This window comes from Triticum urartu, chromosome 2A, assembly GCF_056163025.1.
Source record: "Triticum urartu cultivar PI428250 chromosome 2A, HENAU_Tu73, whole genome shotgun sequence".
Taxonomy (NCBI): domain Eukaryota; kingdom Viridiplantae; phylum Streptophyta; class Magnoliopsida; order Poales; family Poaceae; genus Triticum; species Triticum urartu.
Window position 1 is genome coordinate 671087126 of NC_141874.1, and position 13011 is coordinate 671100136.

The window sequence follows — 13011 nt, forward strand, 5'->3', positions numbered from 1 at the left end:
CATATGTACAATTCAGGAGAACAGAGGAAGTAAATGCAGTACTTTTTCTTTGGCGCAGCGCAGAGACAAAAATATGTACTACCGTTCCAGTCGAGCTAGCGAATCCAACATATGCCCTCATCTTGCAAGCAAGAGGCCAGCTAGTGTTCCCTCCCCTATTTTGATTCAGATTCTCATCGGCGCGCGAGACATGTACTGTTCTGCCATCTGAGCTGGAGTGAGAGAGAGAGAGAGAGAGAGAGAGAGAGAGAGAGAGAGTTGCTTTTTACCTGTGGTCATGGTGGTGCACACCTAAATGGCATAGCCGCATAGCGCTTCCGTTGCAACGCTAGCGCATGCCCCAGATTTCTTTCTGTCATGCTCACATCCCCTCCGAGGGCGTGGGTCTCCTACTCATCCATCTATCACACTCATCACGGCCCACATTGATCTCTCCTCTTGTCCAAACACTTTCAACATCGTTAAATAGTACATACTACTTGTTCTGTTAGATATATAACCATAATAAACGACACTCTTAGCTAGAAACACACACAAGCGCAGATGAAGAGGACAGTATCGAGAGATAGATGATCCTCATCGCATGCATAAGTACAAGTTGGCACAAACCTAAGGCCGTTCATATCCTAGACTTTGAACAAAAAATCAATCTCTCTCACAAGCAATAATAAGAAGAAGCAGAGAACAAACATAAGAAAAGTAACAAAGTAGAAGAAAAACAAGTCTCATCTTTCTTCCTTGCTGACCTTGTGGTAGTTAATCTTCAAGGTTATTTAGCTGGAGATCTCATGTGTGTGTAACCGTATGCGTAAACCCTGCCTCAAGTAATTTAGCCTCTCTTCCCTTGCTCAAACGTGCTCCCTGCGGTGCTAGAAGTAGTGGACCAATCTAGCATGTCGAACGGATCCAGCTCCTTGGCCACCGCCTTCTCCTGGCCACCATGATCGCCGGCACCACCGCTTGGCCTGGCTTCCATGTACTCCTTGGAGAAGATGAGACTCATGGGGTCTGACTCCAGCTCGGCGAGGTCGGCGAAGTCAGCAAAGAAGTCCTCGTGGTGCTGGCCGGACCCCGGTATCATAGGCCTGTAGCTCTCGCTGAACACGTGGTCCATGAGCTCACGGTGGTCGACCTGATGCAGTACTCCTGCCACAGTGTCCATGGCTCTCTGGTCTCTCGCCTGCGCTTCCGACGATGATCCAGCCAACGTCTCCTCCTTCACGACCACGGGAGAAGTGCTGGTCGTGGTAGTGACTGTGCTGGTGGTCGTCGTCGCCGTCGTTGTCGCTGCGGCCCGGTGATCCTTTCTCTCCTCCTTGACGTTTTGATTCTGTGGCTGCTTTTCGTTGTGCGAGCTCTTGGAACCTGAGCCGCTGCCGCCACCACCGCCGTTCTTGCCGTGGTGAGAACGGGTGGAGCCGGCGAGCGCGTTGCGCTGGGTCGGCCATGGGTGGTTGTGCTCGGAGGTGTAGGTGATGACAAGCATGTTGGGGTCAGTCCTGCTGCGCTCCACCTGCTTTCGTGCTGAACACCCTTTCGAGCTGCTGCATCTGTAGTACCCTCTATTCATTGAAATCAACAAGAACTTTGGTTAGACTCGATCGTCTCATCATGTACCTTCATCATTTGCTTCAGAACTTTAGATATTGTATAGCAGTACTGCATGTACTAACACTAGGCCTCCTTAACTAGTGCTGTGCGCCTGCGCCAACTTTATTTTGCTAAGCCAGAATGTACGTAGTAAGTCCACTCCGTGTAGTACTAGTGTCTGGTTTTTCATAAGCAAATGTAGTAACAATGCTGCGTGCTGTCTGCTAGCTACCAAAATCTCCTGGGCATTACAAAAATTTGGGCTAAAAAAGGCCAGATTCTTTTTTTATATGTGCTTATGTAAAAATACGAATGAAATGTAAACTAAAATTTGATGCCTTTGTGAATGGGTCTGTCTAATCTTAATTTTCTTTTGTTTTAATCGATTAGGAAAAGTGCAACTTGTTCAGGGAAAAATGCACTTTCTTTTAGAGTGGTTTTTCTACTCCCAGGTGCACGGCACATTGGAAAAACACTATGAAACAAAATCCAAAATTCCAAAATTTTGCGACATCAAACATCATCAAATGTATGAGGGCTTGCAAAATTTCGTCAACAAAAAACATTCGAGGAACTCTCGACAGGAAAAAAAAATCACAGTCCAATGTTTTGTGCACTATTTGAGCAGTGATTTTGCCTTTTTGTCGAGAGCTCCTCGAATATTATTTGTTGATGAAATTTTGCAAGCACTTCATAAATTTGATCATGTTTGATGTCACAAAAGTTCAGAAATTTTGGATGCTGTTTTCAATAGTTTTAGGCACCACACCTTTCCGGCTTTTGAATTGGCTGATACTTAATATAAGAAAACCTCAGTCGATTGAGACCTAAACTGTTTGTAGATTTATGACAGCTCCTTAAAATTGGTATTAATTATTTACGAAAGATGAGTATATCACATGTATGAGAATTTGCAAGGAGGCCTTAAACTCAATCTAGCCAGTGGTGGGCCACTTGTTATTGAAAATCGAAGTAGAAAGAATTTTCATTTCTATTCAAAGTGGCATGGCATGCTTAAATTATATGTGCCAAACAAGAATAAGTGAATATCACTCATATTCAACTACATCTATCTTGGTAGATACAATGGCACAAATTATTTCTCTGTTATCTGTGATGTGTGCACCCCCAAAATGACATTTCTAAAGAAGGGGGAACTATATATGCATGACCGAGGGTTGATTTTCTAGCTAGATAGGTACCCATTTGTTTATCTTCCAATTAATTTCAGCGCGCGAGTTCATGCATCGATCATGCAGACACAATATGGAGCTGAGGAATTATATAATGTTGGACCATGCGTGTAACCAAGATTATTTACTCTTATCACATCAGAAGCTTCATCCTCAATTAAGCACCCGAACTTCGATGCAATGCTAGAAATGTTTTTTTAATTAGATGAAAATATGTCAACGACTTGTAATGCCTAGAAGCACCATGCTTATGCATCGATCCAATATAATCAAATTATTTTGTTAATTAATTAGTAATTCATGTAGTATATGTACATACCTTGGGTGAGGAGAGCCCTTAATAGGCTTCTGGCCGTACTTCCTCCATGCCCAGAGATCAGAAGGAACCACCTCCCCGGTTGGTCTTGAACCCGCCGTTGTCGGTGCCGGAATGCACACCACCTTCCTTGCCTGGTTCTTTCTGTGCACATAGACCAATGGGGCAAGTTATCACTGATTACATAGATAGAAATATCACAACAAACGGGATAAATATCACAACAAACACCACAAAATAGATATCAAAAGTTAATAAGAACACGCAATGTTGCATCACTACAAGTTTTTTCGATAAAGGATGAATTTTATTGACTCAAAATGAAGCATCAAGAGATGCAAACAGGATGAGCACACACCCGGCCTCTGCATATAGTTAGGATGCACATAGCCAACACCAACACACACACACACAAAAAAACACTGACAAATAGCAAAGTCATATAAGACCAAAGCTATGCGTATAGGCGAGGAAAAAAAACCCAAAGCGATCATAAATAGATATCAAAAGTTAATAAGAACACGCGATGTTGCATCACTACAAGTAAATACAGACATTTCAAAACAAACAAAAATTAGAAGACATTTCAAAGTAAGTAAATACTAGTAAATCTAATGAAAACTTTGCAGCCAACTAAAAAGCACACTAGCGCGATTGCTTAGGGTTTCAAAAGCCGAGCTTCTCGGCCGTGAGGTACAGAAAAGTGGCTAGGTCTAGATGCACATGACATGACCTCGATCGCACAGAGGCATTGCTTGGCAATTCAGAAATATTCGCGCCGATCACCATCACTATCACCATGTGGCTACGGAGACTCTTGTGCCTAAAACTTCGAGCTCCAGGCACTACTCACAATCTTGCCGATTAATTCTGGTCACATCCCGAGAAATCCTCGGAACTTCCTCACCTCGCTCTAATGATCTCTTCATGGTGAAGTGAAGAACACGGAAAGAAGAAGGGCGAATTAAAGAGCAGAAGAAAAAAAGGGCGAGCGCGCGAAGAAATTTCCCTTCGAAATCTACTACTACTGTATGCAGGTATGCATGCAACGCGACGATGATTTCTAGCTTGGATCGGTCCAGATCTAGCTCTATCCGGTGGCGATATGTATTGCCGGGTTCCAACCTGCGCTTGATCCCGCTGTTGTTGTTGCGCGGCGACGACATCTGCATGCCGCCGATAGCGGCGTCGATGGCGCACCCGGCCGCCTGCCCGGGCGTGATGCCGAGCTTCACCATGTCGCCCGCGGTCATGGCCGGGTACGGGCGTATCGCTATGGGCGACAGCGACGACTGCATCAGCCTCGGCCCCATCCCACCACCGATTCCCGCCGGCATCATCTGCATCCCCCTCGGCAAGAGCGGCTTCCTGCTCATGTCGAACATCTGGCCACCGCCTCCGCCTCCGCCTCCGCCTCCTACGCAACCGTTGACGCCGCCGCCGGGGCCCGCTTCGAAGCCGATTTTGGCCATGGCATCCGGCATGCCTTCCAGGAATTCGGGGCCGCCCGACGAATAGTCGCTGCTGAACGGGTCCCCGAGCCCCGCGAAAGGGTCGCCGAAGACGTCGCCGCCGGTCCCCGGTGACGCCGACGGCGGCGCAGGCGGGAACAGCATCGGCTGGTCCGCGGGCTGCAGCTGCCACTCGGCGGCCGTGGACGGGAGGCTGGTGCCGTCGCCGTCGTTATTGCCCGGCATGGCGCCGCCGGCCCGCACGATGTCTGTGAGGTCCCCGCCGCCGGCCTGGTCGCCCTCCATCCTCTGGAGGAAGTAGTCGCACATGGCTGGCGAGCGCGCAAGCTAGCTAGGGTTCTCTACTCCTTGCGCGGCCCGCCGATCTCTCTTCCTCTATAGTGGATGCTCGCCGCAAGCAAGCAAGCAAGAGCAAGAGCTTCAAGAGCTTCACCGCCAACCGCTCAATAATTTCCTAGCATGCTCTTCCACACCAAGGATCGACCGAATCGTGGCAAGCCGATTGAGCTAGCTATATACTATGATATAGGTGTCGCTGGAGACGCGGGCTGGCCCGATCTGCTTGGAGAATGAAGGTAGCAATCATTCAAGCGAGCAGCAAGCAGCAAGCTAGCAAGTTTATTTGGTGTTATTTGCGGGCGGGGGCTGCAGAAAAGGAGGTAGGGTGGAGGGGAAGCAGGATGTGATGTGAGAGGGATGATGGGCTAACCGGCTACTCCTCCTAGCTAGCTAGGCAGCTAGTAGCGGCCAAGGAAAAAGGGAACTATCTTTTCTTTACACCAAGCAAGCGAGGCTAGAAGCAGATCGAAATGGAGATGGATGGATGGGTAACTTGAGTTGGCTTCCAAAGAGGACAATAAAGAAGTATGTGAGGGCAGACGAGATCAGGGGGCACAGGAGGGCGAGAGCGATGTCCGGATTATTTTTCTGTGGACGGGGGGAAGGAGGGGTGATGTGCGTGCACACGGGAACGGGAAGCCGATGGACGGGTGGATGGACGGACGCTGACTTTCTCCGGGGCGGGGGAGCGAGGTGTGCGAGCCCCGTACGCAAGGCGGCATGGCCGCGGCGGGTGCTTGTCGCGCGGTAAATAACGTGGCTTTTGCTTTTGCATGCATGCATGCATGGTGAAAACTCAGACTGGGGGCGCCGGATGCCCAGCGCTGCGGTCCTTGTACCTTTCTCGTCTTGGCTGACCGAGGCCCGACTCCTGAGTCCTGACCGATCCTCATAGCATCTACAGTATTTATTCGCCAAAATGACCCTATTTCTAAAGTACTTGTATGCCCCTTCGCACTTTTTTTTCATTTCTTAGAACATGTACAACTGGATTGGCAAATCCGGCCCCTACACACCCATCCGCGGAAAGCGCCCGACGGCCCCTCATTTGGGCTGCCGCACACCCTTACACCTCAAATACGAAAATCATCAAATCCATTCAATTCATGCACGTTGGTGATACGATACAAATCATCCCAACTCAACAGTTTGAAACAAATACGACAAATCAAAACAAATCATAGTTTAATAATCTGGATATGCCAAAATGAAATCAATGTTCGAGCGTGACAGATCACTCACTGGCTGCTCGGATCAATGGCCTTGCGCCATCCATGCCGCCTGCTCCTCCGCCATCCTTGCTTCCTGCACCACCTACATCCTTGCCCAGTTGAAGATAGATAAATCCACTGCTTGCAACAACACTTATTGGACTACATAAATCAATATGCATATTTTCAATTATCTTGTTGCTCGTTCTTTATGGCCTATGAACGGTATTTTAGTTTACTTCACTATTTGGACAAAAATTGCAAGTGTCAGATGATTCATAATCATATGACTCCAAAATCCATCACTATGTAATTTCTCCATGTGGATTTCTCCAATATGACTAAATGCAGTGCCACACATGTGTGGTATTCTTTTAGTCTTGCGACATTTAGCGTCAAAGTTATGGGTGTTTAACTGTCATCACTATTCATAACTTACATCCTGTTCATATTAGGAGTATGACCCTTTTGTTCATAATATCGAACAACTATTGTTCTCTTATGAACAACCTCCTTGCAACTTCCATGCAATGGGTTAGAGTGTACAAACTCTAAAACGAATTATGACAATAAATTCAGAGGTAATATGTTAATGAAAAAAACATACCTATAAAATTTTCAACACATATTTTAACCTCATTAATTTGTTGGTCATTAGGCCGTAGTAATTCTTGCATCGATTCGCAACAACATGCAATCAAGTCGGTATCCTTGTGATCAATTTTTAACTATAATTCCTAAAGAATTTAGTGTTTAACAATTTAATCACATTTCTTAAGAATCATACTTTACTTGACCGACTTTCTCTACACCTTATAACTTGTATGACATGCATACCTGACACTACTAGGGAAAAGAATATAGGTAGACGGTTAGTAGTAGTGTTGGTTAAGTACCCCACACTACTGTTAACTAGTATTAGCGATGGTCGCCGCCCCGCGCTACTGGCACATAATAGCAGTAGCGCTGGTCTGCTCCACAAGCACTGTTGCCAAGTGGGCCCAAGGTGCCCCTTGGGTGGAGCTGTTGTAGCAGCGCTGGCAGCAAAACTCGCGCTACTACTAAGAAGATAGATGTTGCACGGGTCACGGACACCACGCTGCCACTATGCCCACATGGTGTTAGTTCCTGGGCCCCACTTAGCAACAGCGCCAGTTGTAAACCAGCACTACTACTACCACTACTACCAGGATAGTACTTGCGCAGGTACGCAGGCCCTCGCTATTGGTAAGATGTTGTAGCCTAAAATATCTACCACCTTCCCCCCCCCCTCTCTCTCTTTTCCCCCTTCCTTCTCCTTCCTTCTCCTTCCTCCTCCACTTGCTTTCTTTCTTCTTCCTTCAATTCTACCCCTCCTCCCTCTCTCTCCTTTAATGCCTCTCCACCATCTCCATTAATGTCCCCTTCCTCACTTTCTCTCCTCTTCCATATATTTATTGTCCCCTCTCCACTCCTAGGTTTGTCTTACTAGGTAGCAAGTGGAGGAGTATGACCCTTTCTCTCCCCTCCTCCCTATCTCTCATTTCCTGAAGTAAGCAATCTACTTTCCCTAATTAGTCAAGAAGGAGAATTAAATATCGATATTTGTCCCTTTAGATCGATCTGTAAGTAGTGACACCCGCCTCATCACGCTACTCGATACCTCTAGGTGAGTAAAAATAAGCGGTGTGCATGAATGGAAATGTGTGTGTGTGTGTGACATACATGAGTTGCCTACGTTTTGCCGAAATTTCAATTTATTTCCGTTTCGGCTAATTTCAAGCGAACTTGATATGTCCAATTTTTAGGGAAGGTTGAATTTTACTTTGATGCAAGCATATGCATGCGTGGTAATAATTATTTTGTTTGTCCATGCAGGCGATCATGAAGAAGGTAAGTGCAAGGATGGTGGAAAGATGGTTGCGATCCGTGGTGCACGACATGTATGAAAATAACCAGAAGGTGATTTATGTCCGTTTCAAAAATGCAAAGTTGGAGTCTGGCTCGACCCCTTTAAGGATGGCCATTTGAAGGCGCACCTGCTCTTGTATTCATCGATGGCTATACTTGGTGGATGAGTGAAGATGATGAGGACATCAACGAGGCAGGTAATAACGACATGGGGCCAGACAAAGAGATGATCGATAATGTACCCGAAGAAGAGGGCACCAAACATGGCGTTGGAGAAGACACAGACCCGCCGCAGCCCTCATCTCTACTAAGTTCAGTCGTGGGGGACCCTCATGTTCGAGACTTGCTTCGCAAGGAGACGACTAGCAACAGAGCTGCTTCTAGAGAGGAGGCCAAGCTGGCCCAACTAGAGGTTGACTCGAAGACTCCATTGTATGATGGTTGTGATCCCGAGGTAACCCGCTTGAGTTTCACACTCAAACTTCTAAAGATGAAGGCAAAAAATAAATGGACCAACAGAAGCCTAGATGATCATTTGAAGTATCTAAAAAAGGTTCTTCTTGCGGGGAACCTGTGTCCTACAAGTGTCGAGGAGGCCAAGGAAATAGTGTGCCCTCTTGATCCGCCGCACATTAGATACAACGCTTGTATCAACGATTGCATCATTCATCGGAAGGAGCACGCGGAAAAAACCAATTGTCCGGTGTGCAATGATTCTCGATACGAGAAGGGCGGAAATAAAGCTCCTCAGAAAGATGTATGGTACTTTCCGATAATTCCCCATCTGCAACATTATTTCGTAGATCCTAAGGAAGCAAAGCTCATGCGCTAGCACGCGGAGAGGCTGAAGCCCGACGATGGACATGATCCGAAGCTGAGACACCTCACGGATGCAAGCTAGTGGAGAGCATTCAATGTTGAATATTGATATTTCGCAGAAGATCCAAGTCACATCATGCTTGGCGCGAGTACCAATGGCATGAATCTGTTTGGCAAGCAGAACACCAACCATAGCACATGGCCTATGTTTGTATGGATATACAACCTCCCCCCTTGGAAGTGCATGAAGGCAAAGTACATACACATGAGCATGTTGATTCAAGGGCCGAACTAACCAAGAAATAATATCAATTTCTATCTCGGGCTACTAAAAGAGCATTTTCTTTTCAATAGAATCTAGCCTTTCCATAACATGCTCGAGAGTTAAAGTTGTTTCATTAATCATAAGAGGTGGTGAACCCACTAGATTCCCCATGGAATTAGAAGCATCTAGAGAAGGATACATCAAGAAATTCCCACCGGTAATCGTATCAAGGATGAATCTATACCAGGTGGTGATGCCCACATAAAAACAACGAAGAAGAACAACAGTAGATTGCTTATGAATAGATCTATTATTAGCATTGCAAATCCTATACAAAGCATCTTTTAAATTCTCCCCTCCCCTTTGTTTGAAGTTAAGAACCTCGTTTTCGGGGGTGCACGCAATAGAGGAAGAACTATCCACAACGACAAAAGGTGACAAACAAAATTGCACACGAAAAACAGATCTGACGAGAAAACTCCGAATGGAAAAGAGGGCGAATAAAACGACAAATTTTTGTGAAGTGGGGCAGATGAAAATGAGAGGCACATGCAAATAATGTAACACTACAGGAATTAGCGAATTTGGAAGATGACAAAGGACCGAAAAGCGGACGGCAAAGGTCTTTGCCGTCAGCCGCGGACGGCAAGCATGCCCGACACAGTAAGTAACGGTAAACAGCTCATTTGGTGTCTACTATTTGCCAGCGCACGGCAAAGACCCCTTTGCCATATGTAGCAGATGGCAAAGAAGGTGGAAGGCAAACAGCTGATGTTAGCCACGTTAGGTGGCTAACGGGAGGCTTTGCCGTCAGCCAGCAGACGTCAAACATGCCTCCCCTTTGTCGTCTCCCATCTGACGTCAGCAGACGCGTCATGCCATCCCCGCTCTTTGCCGTCTGCCACGGACGGCAAACCTTCTTCGCATTTGTTGTCTGCCACAGATGACAAAGTGACCAAATGGGTCAGCTCCCAGGTTGCACAGGTTGCTGCCACGTGGCCTTTTGTCGCCGGTGGCAGACGGCAAAGTGCATGTATTGTTACAGTTTTTTCGGTTTTCTGTTATATCCCTGCATTTTCAAAAGAAATATATGATATATATAGTTTCATCCTCAAACATAGCCCATGTATCCAACATCTAGCAGTCCATCAATGCAACATAACACATAGGTTATTAAGAGATCCAATACATACATAGTTTCACGGAGTTCATCCATATATACATACATAGTTTCACATTGCTCATCAATACAAATGAAAACAAAAACTAAGCACTAGCAGTCCATCAATGCTGCTTTCATGAAGTGAATGAAACCTGCAAAAATGGGAGTAAGAAAGTTAGAAGAAGAAGAAGACTAGAAGAAGAAGTAGCAGCAGAAGAAGAAGATGGAGAAAAAGAAAGAAGAGAAAGAGGAAGAATAAGAAGATATTTTCTTCTTCTTCTTTTCTCATCTTTTCTTCTTCTCTTCTATCTTTTTATCCTTTTCCTTCTCATTCTCATTCTTCTTCTTTTATTCTTTCTTTTTCTTCTCTTTCTTCTTCTATTCTTTCTTTTTCTCCTCTTGTTTTTCTTCTTCTTATTCCTTAGTTGTGTCATTTTAGAGCTAACTTAAGTAATTATGCCATTTTTGAGCTAACTAAGCTTATTATGTCAATTTGGTGAAAAATAAGGTAAGTATAGGTCACTTTTGTGCTAACCTAGGTGATGATGCCATTTTTGAGCCAAGTTAGGTAAGTCCTCATTTTTTATCTAACTTAGGTAATTATGCCATTTTGGAGAAAAATAAACTAAGTATATGATATTTATGTGAGAACCAAGGTTATTACGCCATTTTTGAAATGAATAAGTTAATTATGTCATAAATGAATTAAATAAGCTAATTATGTTATTTTGGAGGAAAATTAGCTAAGTACGTCTTTTTTTGGGGAAAATAAGCTAAGTGTGTGGAATAATAGGGCTAACAAGCATGTACAAAGCTAAGTATGCATTTGTTAAGCAAAACACTAGAGAAAACTTACCATCATCACAACAAATGCGATCAAGATCGCAACTAAGGTAACAATTGATCCAATGGCATAATGATACCAAGCCTCATTGTCAAAGACATATTTTCTAATATTACTGATCTTCATGCGCATTGCATCCATCTTCAAGTGAATTGCATCCATTTTGATCTTGTGATCATCGACGACATCAGCAACATACAACTCCAATTTCATCTTCTCTTCTTCAATTCTTTTCATTTTTCTTTCCAATACTCATTTTCTTTTTCAAATACTGTCATCATCGCGTCGTAGCATTCTCTGCCCAAGTTGAATTGAGCCTTCAGAGCCATTACTTGGGAGATGGCATCCAACTGACAAAGCTCAGTGTGCTCGTGGAGAGGATGTTTTGAAGACTCCAACATTTAATTGAAGGCCTTTGCAGATTCCTCCATCTCATCGTCCGAAACCCGAGCATCATCAAAGTCTTCCAGCATGTCTTCCATCCCGGTACCATCCTTGTCGGTGCGAGGACGAACCACCTCAGCTCTGGCACGTTGGGCAGACTCACCATGAAATGTCCACACCGTATATCCAGTCGTAAAACAACACTTCTGCAGGTGTTTGCCCATTTGTTCCTCTATCCTCTTGTGCCAATTGTCGCACCGGACACAGGGGCACCAGGTTTTCTTCTGGCCATTTGCAAATGCGGCTCTCACAAACCCCTTGTTTTTTATTAACCATTCATTGGTCATGTCTTTCTGACTAGTGTGACCGGTGTACATCCACGCACGATCACTCATCTTGCCTACGTACACTCTAATAGGTAAAGATAGGTCCATCATCATGTATATTCATCAATTAATCTAGTTTGTCAATTTTATTACATCCATGCAACCTACACTCTAATAGGTAAATATAGGTCCTAATCCAACCCGAGAATGTGTAGATTGAGTACATTCTCCATGCTCTACCCCATTCTGAGACAATATTTCGGTAGCACCTCCCCGCTGTTCTCCAAATACACGTCTCGGCAAAAAGCCAAGAGAATGTATCATCCGGAGAACAACAGGGATGCGCTACCAAAATTTTGTATCGGAATGGGGCAGAGCATGGAGAACATACCCAATCTACACATACTCGGGCTGTCCGTGGAAATCGCTGGACAATCTGAATGAGTTATGGTGATAAATATGCAACTGAATGCATATTTATTGATGAAACCCTTTCGGACGAGAGACGCTTAGGTTACGCAACTTAGCATGAAAATGAAATGTACTGTCATGATTAAAAGAGCGTAGGAGGTGAAGGTGGATTCGTAGCTCACCCTCAGCTGTAGAGTAAGTAGTCAAACAATGACGGGATCATGGACCAAAACTTCTACCACGATGACTCCAAGGAGATGAAATAGCACAAAGCATGCAAATTTTACCGATCGAGTCAAGAAAATCGAGTACATCACATCACATAAAAGCATCGACACTTCAAACTATGAAAAAAACTTCGACCCCTCGGCGATCCTCGGCCCTCGACCCCTCGGCGATGCTCGATCCTCATTCCTGGCCCTCGACCCTCGACCTTCTTTTCCTTCTTTAATTTCTTGTTCTACCTTTTCTACTTCTTTTTTTCATCATCTTCTCTTCTTCTTCTTCTTCTTCTTCTTCTTCTTAACCGAAGTAACCTAACTAAGCTAACTAACCTAACTAACCTAGAACTAATCTAACTAACCTAACTAACACTAGTAACTAACCTAACTAATAGTAGAAAAAAAGAAAAACAGGGGTACATGCTCACCGGAGTGGAGAGGCGGGGCACCGGGGCGGTGGGGCGGCAGGGGCGTCGGGTCATTGGGTCGGCGGAGGCGGCGGGGCGCCTGGTCGTCAAGGCGGCGGGGGCGGCGAGGCACCTGGTTGTCGGGGCGGCAGGCCGCAGGG

At 45.3% G+C, this 13011-nt stretch overlaps 1 protein-coding gene across 1 annotated transcript; it reads right to left on the reverse strand.

Annotated features, from left to right (window-relative positions):
- Positions 1–546: 546 nt before the first annotated feature.
- LOC125539622 (uncharacterized) lies at positions 547–5464 on the reverse strand. The gene is made up of 3 exons (XM_048703118.2): positions 4225–5464; positions 3103–3243; positions 547–1562 (listed from the first exon to the last, which is right to left on the reverse strand). The coding sequence occupies exons 1-3, from the start codon at positions 4878–4880 to the stop codon at positions 830–832; spliced, it is 1530 nt and encodes a 509-aa protein (XP_048559075.2). The 5' UTR covers positions 4881–5464; the 3' UTR covers positions 547–829.
- Positions 5465–13011: the final 7547 nt, after the last annotated feature.

What these genes read in the sequence shown, in the direction of transcription:
- LOC125539622 (XM_048703118.2), bottom strand. Translation starts at nt 4,880, where the DNA reads ATGTGCGACTACTTCCTCCAGAGGATGGAGGGCGACCAGGCCGGCGGC. An exon ending in AACAGCGGGATCAAGCGCAG is followed by an intron (nt 3,244 to 4,224) that starts GTTGGAACCCGG and finishes CTATGTGCACAG; the next exon opens with AAAGAACCAGGCAAGGAAGG. An exon ending in AAGGGCTCTCCTCACCCAAG is followed by an intron (nt 1,563 to 3,102) that starts GTATGTACATAT and finishes TTCAATGAATAG; the next exon opens with AGGGTACTACAGATGCAGCA.